Here is a 22,075-nt window from a genome sequence, read left to right as displayed (position 1 = left end):
GGCGGAGCTTGCAGTGAGCTGAGATCCGGCCACTGCACTCTAGCCCGGGCGACAGAGCCAGACTCCGTCTCAAAAAAAAAAAAAAAAAAGAAAGGGTGTTGACTTTCAGTGAAGAAGTATTAGAGCTCTTGTAGATTTTAAAAGATCCAGTTAGCTTTTTTTTTGAGGTTTTCTCCTGTAATCGAATTTAACCATCCTTTAAGAGTTTCCATCTTCCAAGTTCTTTTTAAACTATACCTTTCCAGAAGTAATATCTCAATTTAGGAAAATAATAGAGAATTTATCTTGCAATTGCGAAATAGCATATAAGTAATCCTAAATTAGTAAATATTGGGTTCCTAATATGTAAATTGTAATACTTATTCTTCAGGATTATGAGACTGATAAATACTATATGTAAAGTGTCTCGTCCAATTCCTGCTTGATACATAGTATGTAATCAATAGTTATATAATATATATGATTACACACAATAATTAATTACATATTATATAACAGTAATATATTTATATATTATATAATTACATAATAATTATAATGTATATAATTAACATCATATAATGTATATAATGTAGTTTATAATATAGCACTTTGGGAGGCTGGGAGGATTGCTTGAGCCCAGGAGTTTGAGGCTGCGGTGAGCTATGATTGCAACACTGCACTCCAGCCTAGGTGACAGAGAGAAACCCTGTCTCTATCAAAGAAAAAGAAAAGTTAAAAAGCAAACAAAAGCGAAACCTCCAAATAAAGCATTTAACAGTCTCTAGCATATGGTAGCACTGAATACATGGTAGCTATTAAACAGATCTGATATTAATGACTGCCACATGCCCAGCACTGTGTCTGTACCATGTATTCTCATTTATGTACACAGCATATCCAGCCCAGGAGTGGTTTTCTGGATCTCTCTTTTATCTTCTTGGCATTATTAGGCATCAGCAGTTTATGTGCGCTGGAGGGGAGGGAGATAAGATGTGAGAGTTATATTTCTTTTTTTTTTTTTTTTGAGATGGAGTCTCACTCTGTCATCCAGGCTGGAGTGCAGTGGAGCGATCTCTGCTCACAGCAACCTCCGCCTCTCGGGTTCAAGCAATTCTCCTGCCTCAGCCTCCTGAGTAGTTGGGACTACAGGCGCATGCCACCATGCCCAGCTAATTTTTGTATTTTTAGTAGAGACGGGGTTTCACCATGTTGGCCAGGCTGGTCTCGAGCTCCTGATGTCATGGTCCACCCGCCAGGGCCTCCCAAAGTGCTGAGATTACAGGCCTGAGCCACCATGCCTGGCCAGGTGTTATATTTCTGAAAGGCAGTCCTTCTGTAGGTTTGGTTTCTGTGCTGTGACCTGTGTCATGAAGCAAGTATGCATATCTCATTTGCATACCCCTTACCTATCCTTTCTCCAGATGACCTTGATTAGTCGAGGGAGGATGCCACTCACTTTCTTGCACTTCACTGCCCCCTCCCATTTATTATTATTATTTTTTGAGACAGATCTTTGCTCTTGTTGCCCAGGCTGGAGTGCAGTGGCATGATCTCGGCTCACTGCAGCCTCCACCTCCCGGGTTCAAGTGATTCTCCTGCCTCAGCCTCCCAAGTAGCTGGGATTTTAGGCGCGCACCACCACGCCCGGCTAATTTTCTATTTTTAGTAGAGACGGGGGTTTCACCATGTTGGCCAGGCTCGTCTTGAACTCCTGACCTCAGGTGATCCGCCTCTCTCGGCTTCCTGGAGTGCTGGGATTACAGGTGTGAGCCAACGTGCCCGGCCTGCACTTCACCCGGTAATTGTACTAGAGTTCCCTCATCAGACATATCAATTCTTGTTTGGAAAGACCTTCACTGGCCTTCCCTTGACTAATGGTTATTTCAACTTACAGCTTAGGCTTTACTTCCTTGAAGAAGCCTTGTTTGATGATCCACACCAAGCTGGGTGACCAGCCTGTGCTTATTCCTGCCATATTTTATTAAATTTACTGTTTATCACCCCGCCATACTGAAATTCTTTGAGATGGAGGGTAGAGTTTCCATTTAAATATTTTAGCCTAGCATAATATCTGGCACATAGTAAGTACTGAATAAGTATATGTAACTTATAAATAATATGTAAGTGGCATATTTTATATGTCTAAAAGAGGAACTGAACTCAGATCACAAATTACAGCTTCTAGGTCTTTTAGGTCTGTATTCTCAAACTTGAGTGTCCATCAGCATCACTTGGAGGGCTTCTTAAAAGACAGACTGCTGGGCCCCCAACCCCAGACTTTCTGACTTAATCGGTCATTTCTTACTAGTTCCCAGATAATACTGTTGGTCCAGGGGTCACATCTTTAGAACCACTTCAGGGAAAAAAAAAGAAAGTATGTTTCTTGGGCATTTCTATTTACTTCTTCACTGATCACCATCAGTGATTTTAGATTTTCAAATTTGCCCACAAAAACAGTTTTCTCCAATAGCATAACATAACTACAGTAACTGTTGCAACAGTGTTGGAAAGATTTTTCCTTGCAGAGGTACTATATAATTGGTCCTAGAGTCTGTGGTATATTGATGCTAAGAGTTGAAAGGAAAAATTTAAAACACAAGGGGGCCATCTTGTGGTGGCCATAGCAATTCAGAAAACTTTAAAAATTGAATTTGTGCTATAGGAAACCAAACATGTGGAGGACAAATTCGTGTTTTCTGATACATATTATGTATCTGGAAAAATGTTTGCAGACTACAAATTAGTTTATATATTTTAGTTGGTTTTTTCTTTACTTGTGAAAAAATTCTTGTTTCACAGCATGGTATCACTTTTACTGTGTCCTCAGTGATAGATAATTTTATTACACCTCTGTTTCCCTTGGTAGTTAGGTAGTCTTGGAACTGTGATTCATGCCTGTGGTCGGGAGTTTATTGAGAAAAATTTTATTTGTTATTTTTAAGAAATCAGGGTGGAAATTTTATGTCATTTTTAATTTTAGGTGGTATAAATAGTTGAATAAGTACTTCCTATTTTCTGGACCCAGCTGGTTTATAACTTAAGAAGAAATAATGGAAAGCCAAGAATTTATTGTAAGTTTTACCATTTTTCACAATTTGGTGAAATTCCTTTCCTCTCTCCCTTTCTTCCTTCTTTCTTTTGAAGGCGTTTCACAAACATATTGCTGTGTTGCCAGGTTTAGCAAAAACAAAACAAAAAAAACAAAAAACAGGCTACTCAGTTAAATTTGAATTTCAAATAAACAATGCATACCTTTTTTAACATTAGGATCCCAAATATTGCACAGTTCAAAGTCCTTTGTAACATATTCTTTGGAAGTGTGAGACCGGGAAACAATTTCTTTCTCCTGAAGAACTGGCATTCCTCTTCTGTATAGATCAGCGGTTCTCACACTGTTTGATCTCGGGACTCTAACACTCTAGAAAATTATTGACCCCAAGTAACTTGTGTATATGGGGGTCTTACGTCTATTGATGTTTTTCATACTAGAAGTTAAAGCAGAAATGTAAAAAGTATTTATGGGCCGGGCGCGGTGGCTCAAGCCTGTAATCCCAGCACTTTGGGAGGCCGAGACGGGCGGATCACGAGGTCAGGAGATCGAGACCATCCTGGCTAACATGGTGAAACACCGTCTCTACTAAAAAATACAAAAAACTAGCCGGGCGAGGTGGCGGGCGCCTGTAGTCCCAGCTACTTGGGAGGCTGAGGCAGGAGAATGGCGTGAACCTGGGAGGCGGAGCTTGCAGTGAGCTGAGATCCGGCCACTGCACTCCAGCCTGGGTGACAGAGCAAGACTCCGTCTCAAAAAAAAAAAAAAAAAAAAAAGTATTTATGATTTGGCTTAACGGAAGACAACTGGATTCTCATGTTTGTTTCTTCTACATTCAGGTTGCAACTGAATATTACAATATTGCATATACATAATCCTGGGAAACTTCATTCTGTACCCCTGAAGGAGTGAGGATGAAAAGACAGCATTATGAAAATAGTTTTGACTTCACAGATACTTGTAAAGGTCTTGGAGACCTCCAGGAGTCTCTGGACCAAACTTTGAGAACTGCACAGATTATTAGTACTGTGTAATCCAATAATTTTTTTCCCTTCCCACTGATGACTGGAGAGCTCAAATTACTTTCAGTGCTCATTTATCTTTTTTGTTTCTTCCTTGTATTTTTCCTGTCCTTTCTTCCTTCCCCTGCCATTTCTTCCCTTATTCCCCCCTTCTCCTTCTCTCTCTCCCTTCCTTCCCTTTTTATTTCATTTAATTAATGTTTAATGTTATTGTCATGCTATCTGTGTTTTTGTCTTTAAAATTTAAAAAATTGATATGGGTGTATGTGCCTTTTTTTGATGAAAGGTGCCTTAAATATATTTTGTATGTAGGAAGGATATATAAAATATATAACATTGAATATATATAAATGGAAACCATCTTTTGTATTTTTGGAAATAAGGTTCTATATACTCATCAAAAGATGAAGAAGTCAAAAGTGTGGCAAGATGGAATTCTGAAGATCACTCCCTTTGGAAACAAAGTGAGTACAAGGCAGTTGACTACAGGGTGCATGAGCGAGGTTCTCGATTTTTGATTGAATATTTTAAAAATTGTACGTGATAAAATGTCAAATATATCCATACATTGAAATGATGTGAAAACAGATTTTCAAATGATCTCCATATCACAGTGGTTCATTTGTGCGTTCTAAAAATGTTCATTAATAGAATGCATAAGATCTGTTATCCAGTAGCACAGTACAGTGACTGTTGTTATTATTATTTTTTTGAGGCAGAGTCTCGCTCTGTCGTCCAGGCTGGAGTGCAGTGGCACGATCTTGGCTCACTGCAAACTCCGCCTCCCGGGTTCAAACGATTCTCCTGCCTCAGCCTCCCAAGTAGCTGGGACTGCAGGCACCTGCCACCACACCTGACTAATTTTTTTGTATTTTTATTAGAGACGGGATTTCACCATGTTGCCCAGGCTGGTCTCAAACTCCTGACCTCAGGTGATCTGCCTGCCTCAGCCTCCCAAAAGGCTGGGATTATAGGCGTGAGCCACTGTGCCCGGCTGAGTGACTATTGTTAATAATAATTTTTTGTGTATTTTCAAAATAACTCCAAGAGTGGAATTGGAATGCTCCTAACATAAATGATAAGGCCAGGCATCATGGCTCACACCTGTAATCCCACCACCTTGGGAGGCTGAGGCAGGAAGATTGCTTGAAACCTGGAGTTCAAGACCAGCCTGGGCAGCAAAGCAAGACTCTGGCTCTACATAAAAAATAAAAGTAAATAAAAAAATTTTACAAAAGTTATAAACTGCTTGTTATATACTAGGCATAATGCTTTAAAAGTATCAACTTACTTAATCTACGTAACTCTCCTACTAGTTAGGTACTCTTTTAATCTTTGTGTTACCGAAGATGAAACTGAGGTGCAGAGAGATGGAGTAGCTTGCCAAGGGTCAAAGCTGGAAGGTGGAGGAGCCACATATGAACCTAGGCTTTTTGTCCCCAGAGCCCATGTCCTAACCATTCTCCATTCTACTGTGTCTTTTTTTTTTTTTTTTTTTGAACCAGCGTCTGACTCTGTTGCCCAGGTTGGAGTGCAGTGGCAAGATCTCAGCTCACTGCAGCCTCCGCCTCCCACATTCAAGCAGCTCTGCCTCAGCCTCCTAAGTAGCTGGGACTACAGGTGCCACTACCACACCCGGCTAGTCTTTTGTATTTTTAGTAGAAACGGAGTTTCGCCATGTTGGTCAGGCTGGTCTCGAACTCCTGACCTCAGGTGATCCAAATATTACCAATTTTAAAAAAGAACCTTATTACAGTTGAGTCACTAATTTTACATAGGACACATTGACAATGTCTGTGGCCTCCTGAATGAAGCCCCTACTCCTCAGTCTAGCAATTAAATATAACCATATTCTGTTCTTATTTTACTTATCTGTCATTGTGAAGTTATCACTGAGGCAAACTTTTTAGTAGAGAAAAGGCTATCTACTATTTCTTTTTTTTGTTTTGTTTTGTTTTTGAGACTGAGTTTTACTCTTGTTGCCCAGACTGGAGTCCAGTGGTGCAATCTTGGCTCACCGTAACCTCCACCTCCCAGGTTCAAGCGATTCTCCTGCCTTAGCCTCCCAAGTAGCAGGGATTACAGGCATGCGCCACCATGCCTGGCTACTTTTGTATTTTTAGTGGAGACGGGGTTTCTCCATGTTGGTCTGGCTGTCTCGAACTGCTGAGGTCAGGTGATCTGCCCGCCTTGGCCTCCCGAAGTGCTGGGATTACAGGTGTGAGCCACTGCGCCTGGCCCTACTATTTCTTAATATTTAATTTGTTAAAACAGTAAATTGCTGGGCGCGGTGGCTCAAGCCTGTAATCCCAGCACTTTGGGAGGCCGAGACGGGCGGATCACGAGGTCAGGAGATGGAGACCATCCTGGCTAACACGGTGAAACCCCGTCTCTACTAAAAAATACAAAAAAAACTAGCCGGGTGAGGTGGCGGGCGCCTGTAGTCCCAGCTACTCCGGAGGCTGAGGCAGGAGAATGGCGCAAACCCGGGAGGCGGAGCTTGCAGTGAGCTGAGATCCGGCCACTGCACTCCAGCCCGGGCTACAGAGCAAGACTCCGTCTCAAAAAAAAAAAAAAAAAAAAAAACAGTAAATTAAAAAAGTAATTTTGCTTAAGTCTTCAAGTTCAATTTATGTAATCCTATTAAATTTGTAAACCTAGTTGAGTTTAACAGTTACTTTCAGTAGGGTTTTCACTTAATGTTCAAGCACCTTTTTTTTTTTTTTTTTTTTTTTTGAGACGGAGTCTCGCTCTGTCGCCCAGCCCAGGCTGGAGTGCAGTGGCGCGATCTCGGCTCACTGCAAGCTCCGCCTCCCGGGTTCACGCCATTCTCCTGCCTCAGCCTCCCGAGTAGCTGGGACTACAGGCGCCCACAACCGCGCCCGGCTAATTTTTTGTATTTTTTTAGTAGAGACGGGGTTTCACCGTGGTCTCGATCTCCTGACCTTGTGATCCGCCCGCCTCGGCCTCCCAAAGTGCTGGGATTACAGGCGTGAGCCACCGCGCCCGGCCTCAAGCAACTTAAGTTGAAAAAACTAAGTGGTTTTTTTTTTTTTTCTTTTTTTAGACAGAGTCTTGCTCTATTGCCCAGGCTGGAGTGCAGTGGCACAGTCTTGGCTCACTACAACCTCTGCATCCAAGGTTCAAGTGATTATCCTGCTTCAGCCTCCTGAGTAGCTGGGATTACAAACACCCACCACCATGCCAGCTAATTTTTGTGTTTTTAGTAGAGATGGGGTTTTACCATGTTGGCCAGGCTGGTCTCGAACTCCTGACATCAAGTGATCCTCCCACCTCGGCCTCCTAAAATGCTGGTATTACAGGTGTGAGCCACTGTGCCTGGCAAAAGTAGCTTTTTAAAATTAAAAATAACACAAATATTTTATTAGTTTTTTTGTTTGTTTGTCTGTCTTTTGAGACAGAGTCTAACTCTGTCACTCAGGCTGGAGTGCAGTGGTGCAATCCCTGCTCTCTGTAACCTCCACCTCCTAGGGTTAAGCGATCCTCCCACCTCAGCATTCCAAGTAGCTGGAACCACAAGCACACACCACCTCACCTGGCAATTTTTACATTTTTTGTAGAGACAGGGTTTCACCATGTTGGCCAGGCTGGTCTCAAACTCCTGAGCTCAAGCCATCTTGGCCTCCCAAAGGGATTACGAGCATAAGCCACCGTGCCTGGCTCAAATATTTGAAATATCAGATTACCTAATGTCAGATTGGCCAATAACTAAAATCTATTCATGACTATAATTCAAAAGTATTGATATTTTTGGTTTGAATTACTTCATTTTGTCTATATCCAGTTCTAAATGTTTCAGGAGTTACAAGGTACTTTCACATTGAGTAAAAAACATGTTGTTACCCAAGTAAATTGGAGTTATCATATCAACAAACTGAGGCTGCCAGTAAGATTTTAGAGTGAGATTTGAGACCCAAGGCTATAGATAATCAGGATAACTTGAACACCATCACCAAGGGACATGTCGAACCCTGTGTTTAATTGTAGTAACAACAGGATCTCCAAGTCTATGCTCTTTGAAGGTGGTGGTCTCATGGTTGCTATCGCTATGTTCAAGTCATGTGATTAATTCTTCTAATTTAAATAGATGAATATTCAGGTCTGTGCATATCCATATGTTTTTTAAATATGTAAACTAGTTCATTCAGTGTCTGATGCTATTCTATATAACTTTTTCTTTTATATTCTGCCTTTTTCTTTAGATCTAGTGTCTTTAAAATCTTGTAGATATTTAAAAACCATCTGATTGGATTCTGCATATCCTTTGTGTTGTCTTCTGGTTCCAAATTATTATGGTCACGCTAGTGCTACTATCCAACTTTATCTTCAACTATAGCATACATTTGTTGAGTGCCCATTATATATCTCACACAAGTAGGTTATAGGAAAACAAGGTAAATTCAAGTTAGTCCCTGAAAGTTTCTGTGTTCTAGGCAAGTTAATTATCTCACTGTTTCCGATATAACGCCCTCATTCTTAAATGCAGGCTGTTGCTTATATTCTTCTCTTGCTGGTTATGCCTTTTCTCTATCTAAATTCTGTCAAAGTTATTCAACTTCCACTGAATAAGTCATCAACCTACCAACATATCGCTGGTGAACAGTGGGAAAAGTCAAGTAAGATAGGTGGATGCAGAGTAGAAGAGCAGTTAGCATCAAATGTCAAGTAGACCTCAGTTTCAATTCTGGCCCTTCGCTTATTAGATGTATAATTTTGGGGAAGTACTCTCAGTGCCTCTGTTCTTTCTTTGTAAAATGGGGAAAATGATGCTTCATAAAGTTGTCTTAAGGATTAAAATAAGAAACATGTAAAGACCTTAATAAAGTACCTGCCACATCCTAAGCACACAATGAATGGTAGTTTGTTATTATAGTTCTTGTCTTCAAGGGACTTTTATCTAATTTTTGACTAAGGGCATAAGGATTATAATATGTTTGTTTAGGATTCTATGAGATTACAAAGTAGAGACATTTAGATCTGTCTCTGGTTCAGGGAAGTCTTTCTAGATGAAGCATATATGTATATATTTTTTGTTCTGTTTTGTAAACAAAATTGCTAAGTTAAGGGGAAGGGAGCTGAATATTGTGTCCTAGTCCCAACAACCTGAATGTATGAAATGATACGAAACGTGGGGAACTATAAGCATTTAAATCTAGCTGAAATGAAGGCCCCATATTGGGAAATGATACAGTATAAAGCTAAAGAGGTAGACAGGAACCATATCATGAAGAACTTTGTGTGCTCAGCCCTAGGAGCTAATGAAGAATTATGAGAACAAGAGTGACATACCATATTTGTATTTTATTCTATTTTATTTTATTTTTTTGAGACAAAGTCTTGCTCCGTCACCCAGGCTGGAGTGCAGTGGCACGATCTCGGCTCACTACAGCCTCTGCCTCCTGGGCACAAGTGATTCTTGGGCCTCAGCCTCCTGAGTAGCTGGGATTACAAGCATGTGCCACAACACCCGGCTAATTTTTGTATTTTTGGTAGAGACGGGTTTCACCATGTTGGCCAGGTTGGTCTCAAACTCCTGACCTCAGATGTTCCACCCGCCTTGGCCTCTTAAAGTGCTGGGATTACAGATGTGAGCCACCATGCCCGGCTATGTTTGTATTTTAGAAAGATTGGTTTGGCAGCAGTGTAAAAGTTGTGTAGGGTAAAAGTCAGATTGGGTTTCAGAGACTTATAGTAGAGGCTGTAGAATAATCTAGACAAAAAGTAATGGAGGTCTGACCAAGCAGACATTAGCAATGACGATGGAGAAAAAGAATGATTATAGATAAATTATGAAAATATAGCCTCTTAAATCTTGGATATAGAAGGTGAGAGGAGGATCCAGAATGACTTTTAGGTTTGTGTATTTATTTCGCAAGATGAAATATTTCAAAAAGAAAAATGAGTTAATGGGAACAATCAAGATTTTTAGTTCCATATTGAATATAACAAATTTGAGGCTGGGTACGGTGGCTCATGCCTGTGATCCTAGTACTTTGGGAGGCCAAGACGGGCAGATCACTTGAGGTCAGGAGTTTGAGACCAGACCAGCCTGATTAATGTGGTAAAACCCTGTCTCTACTAAAAATGTAAAAATTAGCCAGGCATGGTGGCGGGTGCCTGTAATTCCAGCTACTCGAGAGGTTGAGGGCCGAGAATCGTTTGAATCCGGGAGGTGGAGGTTGCAGTGAGCTGAGATCATGCCACTGCACTCTAGCCTGGGTGATAGAGTGAGACTCAGTCTCAAAAAAAGAAAAAATAAATAAAATAAAATAAATAAATAAATTTGAAGTATCATAGAAACACTCACGTAATTAGCTGTAGAGATCTAGACCTCAGCAAGGAGTTCCTGACTACTAGTATAGATTGGAAGTCCTTGGCTTTTAGATGGTATTTGAAACTATTAGAGTGTATTCATTTATTCAACAAATATTTTTTGAGCATCCGAGTGAGTTACACACTGTTCTAACAAATACAGCAGAGAACAAAACAGATAAATCCCTGACTTCATGGAAATAACACGGAGGAGAGAGACCGCTAAATTAAATGAATATGTATGTCTAGTGAAAGGCAATAACAAGGACATTAGTGTGGTTGGAACGGAGTGAGCAAGGGCGAGAATGGAGATAAAGGGGATTATATAAGCCTCACTGGCTATGGAAAGAACTTTTGTTATTCTTAGGGAGCTGCAGAGACGTGGGAATGACTTGAGCAGGAACATAACATGATCTGATTTATATGGATGATAGTGCTCAGGGAGGGTGTATCAAATTAAAAGAATAGAGGGACAAGAATACCAATTTTTTTTAACAGCTTTATTGAGATATAATTCACACTTCACACACTTCGATTCACCCATTCAGTGATTTTTAGTATTTTCACAGTTTTGCAACCATCAGCACAATTTAAATTTGGCATGTTTTTGTCACCACCAAAAGAAATCTCATACTCATTGGCAGCTACTACTCAGTACCCAGCCCCCAGCCCTACCCAAACACAAATCTACTTACTGTCTCTATAGATTTACCTATTCTGGACATTTATGCATGAATGAAATTGTGTAATAAGTAGTATTTTGTGAGTGAGTCTTATTTAGCATAATATTTTCAAGATTCTTCCATGTTGAAGCATGTATCTTCATATGTATTTTATTTTTTATTGCCATATAATTTTTTTTTTTTGAGACGGAGTTTCGCTCTTGTTGCCCAGGCTGGAGTGCAATGGCGTGATCTCAGCTCACCATAACATCCGCCTCCCTGGTTCAAGCGATTCTCCTGCCTCAGCCTCCTGAGTAGCTGGGATTACAGGCATGTGCCACGAAGGCCAACTAAGTTTGTATTTTTAGTAGAGACGGGGTTTCTCCATGTTGGTCAGGCTGGTCTCGAACTCCCAACTTCAGGTGATCTGCCCATCTCAGCCTCCCAAAGTGCTGGGATTATAGGCGTGAGTCACCGCACCTGGCATGATTTTCTTTTTTTCAATAGACAGGGTCTTGCTCTGTCGCCCAGGCTGGATTGCAGTGGTGCAATCATAGTTCACTTTAGGCTCAAACAATCCCTCTGCCTTAGCCTCCAAAGTAGTTGGGACTACTTAGTCTTACACCACCGTGTCTGGCAAATAAAAAAAATTTTTTGGAGATAGAGTCTTGCTTTGTTCCCTGGATTGATCTTGAACTTCTGGTCTCAGGTAATCCTTGCATCTCAGCCTGCAGAGTACCTGGAGTAGCTGGGATTACATCACGAGCTGTGTACCGAGCCCAATACGTCATGTTTTATTTATCCATTCATAATGCAGTTGATATACTTTTGGGTTACTTCAACTTTTTGGCTATTATGCATAATGCTGCTATGAGCATTAATGTGCAGGTTTTTGTATAGACATATGTTTTTATTTCTCTTGGGTATATACCTAGGAGTGGAATTGCTGGGTCATGTGGGAATTTTGTTTAATCTTTCAAGTAATTGCCAGACTGTTTTCCAAAGTGATGGAAACACCAGTATTAAAGGGGCTAGTGGAAAAATTGCTATGAAAAAGGGCTAGAGACATAAGGGGAAAGCTAGAAAATGGTAATAACCTTAGCATCCTTTTTTCCCCCCTTAACCCTCACATTTAACAAGTTTTATTCATTATACCTCGTAAACAATTATCCTTCTGAATGCCAATACCTTATTTTAAGTGCTAATCATCTCCTTTATCCTGTATACCATCCCATTGCAATAATCTCTTGAAATGATCTTGTCTCCTGTTTGTCCCCTTTAATGTGTTTCAATTATATTTTCTTCCCAATTTTTTTTTTTTTTTAATTGAGATGGAGTCTCATTCTGTTGCCCAGGCTGGAATGCAGTGGCGTGATCTCAGCTCACTGCAACCTCTGTCACCTGGTTTCAAGCAATTCTCCTGCCTTAGCTGGTATTTTTAGAAGAAACGGGGTTTTGCCATGTTGGCCAGGCTGGTCTGGAACTCCTGACCTCAGGTGATCCACCTGCCTCGGCCTCCCAAAGTGCTGAGATTACAGGTGTGAGCCACTGCACTCAGCCTCTTCCCAGTTTCATTCTAATATCCTCCTGGTAGCAATTAAGTTCTTGAATTTATTTATGTGTGCCTTTACTCTCTTACACAGACTGATGCATAATAAACATTCAAAATAGATGCATTTTCAAATCCAAGTTCAACAAATGTAATCCTTTCGTTATATGATGACTTATATAACAATTACTTATTTCCTCTTGAAGATATTTAAGAAAAGCATAATTGTGTTGTTCCTTTTTAACCTTTATTTTGTTTTTATACAGGCAATTTTATATGATGACAAAGGAGCATGTTTGGAGAGTGTGTTTCTTAAATGCCTTGAGGTATTTTAGTGTGTTTATCTTATTTTTAAGTTATTATTTAAAAATCTCTTTAAGTCCTTTATGAATATTGTTAATGTAGTCATAATACTAATAATTATAGTTAGTATTTGTTGAACATTATAACTAGACTTTGTGCTAAAACCTTTTAGATATGTTTCCTTTAATCTCTACAACTGATTTTTTATAATCTAAAAAAAAAAAAAAACCTGATTTTTATAGATTAAGAGTGCAGTGCAGAAAGGTTAAGTAACTTGCTCATGTTCATAGAGTTACAGTGGTAGGAAGGCTGAGATTTGATCCCAGGAGGTGATTCTAGAGTCTAATTCTACTACATGATTTTTCCATAGGCAGAGGTCTACTGTGGGAAATTTTTTGTGACATATTCTCATTTAAGTATAATATTCTCTCACCTAAAAACAGAACTACCATTCAACCCAAGAGAACTATAACTAGGTATATACCCAAAGGAATATAAGTTGTTCTGCCATAAAGACACATGCATGTGTATGTTCGTTGTAGCACTATTCATAGTATCAAAGACACGGAATCAACCTAAATGCCCATCAGTGATAGACTGGATAAAGAAAACGAGATACAAATATACCATGATGTACAGCCATAAAAAAGAATGAGATCATGTTCCTTTACAGGAATATGAATGGAGCTGGAGGCCATTATCCTTAGCAAACTAATGCAGGAACATAGAAGACCAAATATTACATGTTCTCACATGTAAGTGGGAGCTAAATGATGAGAATGCATGGACACAGAGGGGAACAACAGACACTGGGGCCTACTGAAGGACGCAGATAGGGTAGGAGGAGGAAGAGGATCAGAAAAAAATAATGGGTACTAGGCTTAATACTTGGGTGATGAAGTAATCTGTATAATAAACCCCCATGACACAAGTTTACCTGTATAACAAACCTGCACATGTACCCCTGAACTTAAAAGTTAAAAATAAGTATGTAAATAAGGTATTCTATCAAATATGTAGTTTGTGTTTTTCCTCTCAAAGAGGAAAAAGCATAGAAAGAGAACTAAAGGCATATTTTAGTGAAGAATTAGGATATTAAAGTTGGTCATTCTGGGTTCATTTCCCAGTTCTAAATACTTCCTGGCCCACCTAAATTCTATATCTAACTTCCCTGATGTAAAATGTAGATCACAGACAGGCATTACTTACAGGGTCGGTCTGAAGGTTAGAAATAACTTTTGTAAAATGCCTAGCAGTTTTAGTTAGTATAGTGATTCTTTTTTTTTTTTTTTTTTTTTGAGATGGAGTCTCCCTCTGTTGCCCAGGCTGGAGTGTAGTGGCACAATCTCGGCTCACTGCAGCCTCTGCCTCCTGGGTTCAAGTGATTCTCCTTCCTCAGCCTCCCGAGTAGCTGAGATTACAGGTGTGTGCCACCATACCCAATTAATTTTTTGTATTTTTAGTAGAGATGGGGTTTTACCATGTTGACTGGGCTGGTCTTGAACTCCTCAACTCAAGTGATCCACGTGCCTTGGCCTCCTAAAGTGCTGGGATTACAGGCATGAGCCACCACACCTGGCCTAGTACGGTGATTCTAAATGTGTTAAAATGCATACTATGATGATGATGATGTTTAATTTTGGCCATAGGATTTAATTCGTTTTGAAATTTTACATGACATCAGTAGTGGTTATGATACTTTTATATATTTTTAGAAGGGTCTAGGAGAATCAGTATCTTAGTATATGGTTTGATTGGTGGTAACTACTATTATTTCATCTTAAAAATCATTTCGGACCAGGCGCGCTGGCTCACGCCTGTAATTCCATCACTTTGGGAGGCCGAGGCGGGCGGATCACCTGACGTCAGGAGTTCAGGACCAGCCTGACCAACATGGAGAAACCCCTTCTCTACTAAAAATACACAAAATTAGCTGGACGTGGTGGCGCATGCCTGTAATCCTAGCTACTCAGGAGGCTGAGGTAGGGGAATCACTTGAACCCGGGAGGCGGAAGTTCAGTGAGCTGAGATTGCACTGTTGCACTCCAGACTGGGCAATAAGAGCAAAACTCCGTCTCAAAAAAAAAAAAAAATCATTTCATTAGTAAAATATTAATCTGATACAGATTTTTTGTATTTTCAAATTAGGTTGATAATTTTTTATTTTTATTTTTGAGATGGGGTTTTGCTCTTGTTGCCCAGGCTAGAGTGCAATGGCGTGATCTCACCTCACCACAACCTCCGCCTCCTGGGTTCAAGTGATTCTCCTGCCTCAGCCTCCCAAGTGACTGGGATTACAGGCATGCACCACCACACCCTGCTAATTTTTTTTGTATTATTAGTCGAGACAGGGTTTCACCATGTTGGTCAGGCTGGTCTCAAACTCCCAACCTCAGGTGATCCGCCCGCCTCGGTCTCCCAAAGTGCTGGGATTACAAGCATGAGCCACTGTGCCTAGCGATAATCTTATTTTTATGCTACAATCAGAGATGGTGGCAAGTACTACATTTACTCATTAATGTGATTAAAATGCATTTTTAGAATATGATTATTTAAGCAACTGTAATGATTTATAATAATGTTTAATTTGTGATAATTATGAGTATCTTATTCATTTAAAGATATATAGTTGGTAATAACTCTAATTTTTGAAAAGTTACACTTAGTTGTATGGATTCTAAGTGAATTGCTTGAGAGGAGGCATTTTTTTCTCATCTTTGTATCCCTAGTATGTAACAAGGGGCCTCATGTAAGTCCCCAGTATGTAATATTTATTTACTAATTTAATTTTGTTTTTAGAGACATTGTCTCACTCTGTCATCCAGGCTGGAGTACAGTAGTGTGATCATAGCTTACCGCAGCCTCAAACTCCTGGGCTCAAGGGATCCTTCCACCTCAGCCTTTCAAGTAGCTGACACTATAGCAACATGCCACCATGCCTGGCTAATTTTTTTTTTTTTTTTTTTTGAGACAGAGTCTCACTCTGTCACCTAGGCTAGAGAGCAGTGTTGTGATAACCGCTCACTGCAGTCTTGACCTCCTAGGCTCAAATCATCCTCCCACACCATCCCCCCAAATAGCTGGGACTATAGGTGCATGCCACCATACATGGCTAATTTTTTAAAAAGTTTTTTGTAGAGACGGGTCTTGCTATGTTGACTAGGGTGGTCTTGACTTCCTGGCTTCAAGCATTCCCCCTGTCTTGGTGTCTGAAGTGCTGGGATTACAGGCATAAGCCATCCCATCCAGTCCGGGCTAATTTAAAATAAAATTTTTTTGTAGGGACAGGATCTGAATATTTTGTTCAGGCTGGTCTCATACTCTTGGCTTCAAGCAATCCTCTTGCCTTGGTCTCCCAAAGTCTTGCGATTACAGGTGTGAGCTACCACACCTAGCTCTAATATGTGTTGTTGAATAAACAAATTAGAGAAATTTAAAAATTATATTATTGTCCTTTTTTGTGCTTATTGATAGTTAACGAGTACATAATAAAAAATAATTGAAGACTTTAGTTACTGATTTATTCATTCAACACCTATTTATTGAATACCCATTGTGTCTTAGTGCTAGTGAGCATCCTGGAATACATAGATAATCAAATAATTAGATGTATGTGATTTTGACATTTATTCTTTTAGGTGAAACCTGGAGATGACTTAGAAAGTGATCGATACTTAATCACAGTTGAAGAGGTTAAAGTTGCAGGAGCCATAGGTATTGTTAAGCAGAATGTCAATAAAGAAGCACCAGAGTTAAATTCAAGGAGATTTATATCCTCTGGCCGATCTCGTGGATGTCAGCCCTCTGGCTTAAAAAGGAAGTTTACTGTAAGTTTTACTGTGGAAAATAATACATCAAAATATATTTATTAAATTGTCTCAAAAAGTAGTGAATTTCGAAGTTATCGTACTCTGTCGTTCAAAGGGCACTTCATAGTATACTTAGGTAGAAAGGAAATAAACCCTACTTTGAAAAATCTTATTACAAATGAATGTACTTTAACAAACTTTAAATCTGAAATATTACTTTACCTTAGGCAAAGCAGAAACGCTCCTTCGTCTTTTTTTTTTTTCTTAGCCAGTTCACTTCACATTTTCTTTATGGGTAATGGTACAGCTAACAGTTATTTTAATATTTTCAGGATTTTCAAGGACCACGTCAGGTTCCGAAGAAAATGGTTATTACAGAAAGTGGTGAATCAGCTGCATCACATGATGCTAAGAAACCTGGCTCCACTATTTTTTCTCCATTCTACAGCATGCCTCCTTTGTTTCCTACTGTTGGCAATAAAGATGTAAATAATATACTGGCAGACCCTGAGAACATTGTGACTTACAAGAACAGAGAGAGAAATGCCATGGATTTTTCTTCAGTTTTTTCTCCATCCTTCCAGATTAACCCAGAAGTGCTATGTGAAGAAAAGTATTTTTGCTCTCCTATCAATTCTGGAAATAAGCTTTCAGACTCTTTACTGACCAATGAGCCTGTGAAAAGAGATAGTTTAGCATCTTACTGTTCAGGAGTTTCACAAAACATCAGAAGCAAAGCACAGATATTAGCTCTTCTGAAGTCTGAATCATCTAGTACATGTGAGGAACTAAATTCTGAGATGACAGAGCATTTTCCTCAAAAACAACCACAGGGAAGTTTAAAAATTGCTACTAAACCGAAGCACCTAATTCAACAGGAAGAGTGTGCTGAGATGAAGAGCACAGAAAATTTATACTACCAGTATCAATCAGAAAATACCATGAGAAATAAAAGCCGGTGGGCCATGTATTTATCCTCACAGAGTTCACCTATACGTTCTACTGTAGATGGGAATGATACAGAAAGGAAAACCAAGGCCCAGGAAGATGATATAAATTATAATTTGAAAGACCTTTCATTACAAAAAAATACACAGTTCTTTGAAACATGTGTTGAAGAGGGGAAAAAGTATAATGTAGACAAGTCAGTCGGTAATAATGATCAATCCTGGAATCAGGAAGTAAAATTAGAAATTCCTTCATTCAGTGAAAGCAATAGCTTACAGATTACCTGTAGCAGTGCAGAAAATGATAGTACATTGTCAGAATCTGACATTCAAGAAGATAATAAAATATCTTTTAATCAAAATGACAAGGTCTGCACTAAAGGATCAGTTCTCATTAAAGAAAATGCTCAGGAGGTAAATACATGTGGAACACCAGAAAAGGAGTATGAACAATCAGAGTCATCTCTGCCAGAACTGAAACATCTCCAAGTTGAATTTAGTAATAATTCTAGAATCTCTGATGACATTACAGACGTGATTTCTGAAAGTAAAATGGATAATGAAAGTCTTAATAGTATTCATGAATCACTGAGTAATGTAACACAACCATTTTTGGAGGTAACTTTTAATCTGAACAATTTTGAGACCAGTGACACTGAGGAGGAATCACAGGAAAGCAACAAAATTTCCCAGAATTCAGAGAGTTGGGTAAAGGACATTTTGGTTAATGATGGCAATTCATGTGTTCAGAAGAGGTCTGAGAATACAAACTGTGAAGAGATTGAGGGTAAACATTTGCCACTCTTAACATCTGTTAGTGGCAAACCTACAGTGACATTTCCTGTTAAAGAGACTCTGCCATCACAGTTTTGTGATAAAACTTATGTGGGTTTTGACATGAGAATTTGTAAAGCTGAAAACACTAGAAAAGAAATAGAGGAGCATAGTGACACATTGAGCAATTTTGAATCTTTCAAGTGGACTGATGCTGTACACATAGATAATAAAGAAGATTCTAATAAACCTATTCAAGAAGTCAGAAATAACTATGATTTTGCTTTACTCCCAAATAAATCTAAAGGTATAAACATGAATTTACATATTCTTCATATTCAAAATCAGATTGCTGAAAACAGTAATCTATTTTCAGAAGATGCTCAACCTCAGCATTTTATTTTGGGAAATGACTTAGACAAAAATGTTGAACATGTTTTACCCTCAACTTCTAGTAGTGACAACAGTGTCCAACTATTAAATACCAATCAGAATCACTCTGAATGTATTGAACTTGATAAATCAAATACCCACATTTCCAATTCTTTGTTTTACCCACTGGGAAAAAAGCATCTTATTTCCAAAGACACAGAAGCACATATATCTGAACCTGAAGATTTGGGAAAGATTAGAAGTCCACCCCCTGACCATGTTGAGGTTGAAACTGCCAGAGAAGGCAAACAATACTGGAATCCTAGAAATTCTTCAGAACTTTCTGGATTAGTAAATACCATTTCTATTTTAAAGTCACTATCTGAACACAGTACTGCTTTAGACAGTTTGGAAATATTGAGAAAGAAAAATACTGTCTTTCAGCAGGGAACTCAACAGACATATGAGCCAGATAGCAGTCCTGAAGGTTAGAATTGTGTGTCTATTTTGGATTGTTTTCTTTATAGCTCAAAGAGCTATAAAGAAAGAAGATAATAGCTCTGGGTGCTACATTAAAGAATTATATAATGTTTAAATAGGTAACACATGTACTTTGTAAAACCAATGTTAACAGAGAATAATACCAATGAAAAGTCCCCATCCAACCACATCCCTCAGTCTACCCTTCAGAATTAGCTACAGTTTTCATCTAGGATATCCTTCCATAAATATTCTATGCATGTATAAGCATATATTGGCACATTTAAGTTAATATATGTCAAAAAATGTACATATATATGTACGTATATGTGTGTATATGTCTATTTTTTTTTTTTGAGACAGTCTCACTCTGTCACCCAGGCCGGAGTGACTCACTGCAGCCTCTGCCTCCCAAGTAGTTGGGATTACAGGCATGCACCACCATGCTTAGCTAATTACATCTATTCTTATTATTCATTTTTGGACAGGTACTAGGGAATACATTTTTTTTTTAAAGTGAGTTCATATTGATACCTCTAATTCCAATCCTGTACCACAGAGTTCTTTTCCCTCTTTCCTCTGTTCCATAATTGTGTCTGTCTTTTTTTTTTTTTAAGGACAGAGTTTCACTCTTGTTACCCAGGCTGGAGTGCAATGGTACGATCTCAGCTCACTGCATCCTCCACCTCCTGGGTTCAAGCGATTCTCCTGCCTCAGTTTTACAGATACTTCAAAGTTCTCTTTATAGGAGTTAATCATTTCTCATTCCCATGAGTAATGTATGAGACTGGGTGTTTCTCCACAGCCTTGCCAATAGTGTATTGCCCAGCTTTTGAATGTTTGCCAATCTGATAGATGAGAAATGGCTTTTCAGTGTATTTTTTATTTATTTTATTTATTTATTTTTATTTTTATTATTTTTATTTTTGAGACGGAGTTTCACTCTTGTCCAGGCTGAAGTGCAGTGACATGATCTCAGCTCACTGCAAACTCCGCCTCCCAGGTTCAAGTGATTCTCCTGCCTCAGCTGGGATTACAGGTGTGTCTACCACACCTGGCTAATTGTGTATTTTTAGTAGAGATGGTTTCACCATGTTGGTCAAGCTGGTCTCAAACTTCTGACCTCAAGTGATCCACCCACATCGGCCTCCCAAAGTGCTGGCATTACAGGCATGAGCCACCACTTCTGACCTTTTCAGTGTTATTTTAAATTTGTGTTTTTACTACTACAGGTGAAATTGAGCATCTTATATTTAAACATCATTTGTATATATTTTTCCATGAACTATCTTTTCTGTCTACCCTTTTGTCCAGCTTTTTAATAGATGTTGGCTTTTTAATTCTTGATTTGTAGAGTTCTTTATGCATTAGAGATATTAGCCCTTTATGATATATGTTGTAAATGTTTTCTTTCAGTATGTGATTGATCTTTTGATTTTCCTTATGGTACACTGGCAACAGCATTGTATTTTAAAGAATATGATAGTAAATAATATACATTTGAATGTAAATGAACAGTGCACTACTTTCAAAAGGTAAAATTGAACTTTGAGTATCTCATGTGATTCTTGAGAAAAATATACATAACTTATTGTACCTACTAAAATGGTTATTTGAAATGTAGTTAAGTTTGAAGATAATTGTTAGTTTGTTTTCTAAAATATTAAAAGTAAGTAGCCGGACATGGTGGCTCATGCCTGTAGTCCCAGCACTTTGGGGGGCCGAGGTGGGTGGGTCACCTGAGGTCGGGAGTTCGAGACCAGTCTGGCCAACATGATGAAACCCTGTCTCTACTAAAAATACAAAAAATTAGATGGGCATTGTGGCAGGCACCTGTAATCCCAGCTACTCGGGAGGCTGAGGCAGGAGAATAATTTGAACCCGGTAGGTAGAGGTTGCAGTGAGCCGAAATTGCGCCATTGCACTTCTGGGCAACAAGAGTGAAACTCCCATCTCAAAAAAAAAAAAAAAAAAAAAAAAAGTAAAAAGCTTTAATGAAAAATAAATATGAGTAGATAAAGTTATATGATACCATATAAGAACATAAAGTTCTAGTGTGAAGATTTAGGGATTATAGAATTTAGTTTTGAAGGCGAGGTGGTGGCTCACACCTATAATCCCAGCACTCTGGGAGGCTAAGGTGGGCAGATCACCAGAGGTCAGGAGTTCAAGATTAGCCTGGCCAACATGGTGAAACCCCATCTCTAATAAAATATATAAAAATTAGTCGGGTGTGGTGGTGGGGACCTGTAATCTTAGCTACTGGGAGGCTGAGGCAGGAGAATAGCTTGAACCTATGAGGTGGAAGTTGCAGTGAGTAGAGATTGTGTCACTGCACTTTAGCCTGGGTGACAGAGCAAGACTCCATCTGAAAAAAAAAACACATTAGTTTGGGAAACCAACTTGTTTCTCTCATCAAGTTGGAAAGAAAATTACAGTTGATTCTGATGATTTGCAATAGTTCTGTGAAGTCACTGCAAACACATAATTAGTCAACAGTAAACCTTGCTCCTATGGGAAATACAGGGTTAGGTTCCTGCAAGCCTGTGGTCAGAACATTTTCATTAATTTGTGAATACATAACCTTGTTTTATGTATGTTTCTGCTTAAAGAACCTTATTTAATATATATTATTGATTCATTAACATTGAACTCATAGCCAACAGCCATGTAACTTACCTGTAAAAAACTTACCTAACACACTAATAAGGAATATAACAGTCTTCTTGCCCTTGGGAACACTAGACGGCACTATTCTTAGGGGACTTTTTTTTTTTTTTTTTTGACAAAGAG

The 22,075-nt window shown here is 39.0% G+C and overlaps 1 protein-coding gene across 6 annotated transcripts in view; it reads left to right on the top strand.

Moving 5' to 3' along the window:
- The window catches only part of ZGRF1 (zinc finger GRF-type containing 1), an 85,558-nt gene that overhangs the window by 1,186 nt on the left and 62,297 nt on the right, over nt 1-22,075 (top strand). For all 6 annotated transcript variants that reach the window (XM_078002160.1, XM_078002159.1, XM_015139051.3 and 3 more), the window contains exons 2-6: nt 2,963-3,053; nt 4,437-4,517; nt 12,864-12,923; nt 16,539-16,727; nt 17,042-19,289. In XM_078002160.1, coding sequence (XP_077858286.1) covers nt 3,033-3,053; nt 4,437-4,517; nt 12,864-12,923; nt 16,539-16,727; nt 17,042-19,289 — 2,599 coding nt within the window. In that variant the 5' untranslated portion in view covers nt 2,963-3,032. The remainder of the gene's footprint in view (nt 1-2,962; nt 3,054-4,436; nt 4,518-12,863; nt 12,924-16,538; nt 16,728-17,041; nt 19,290-22,075) is intronic.

The sequence above is a fragment of the Macaca mulatta genome, chromosome 5 (genome assembly GCF_049350105.2).
Source record: "Macaca mulatta isolate MMU2019108-1 chromosome 5, T2T-MMU8v2.0, whole genome shotgun sequence".
Classification (NCBI taxonomy): domain Eukaryota; kingdom Metazoa; phylum Chordata; class Mammalia; order Primates; family Cercopithecidae; genus Macaca; species Macaca mulatta.
Note: the sequence above shows the minus strand (reverse complement) of the source record. Positions and strands in the feature narration are given on the sequence as shown.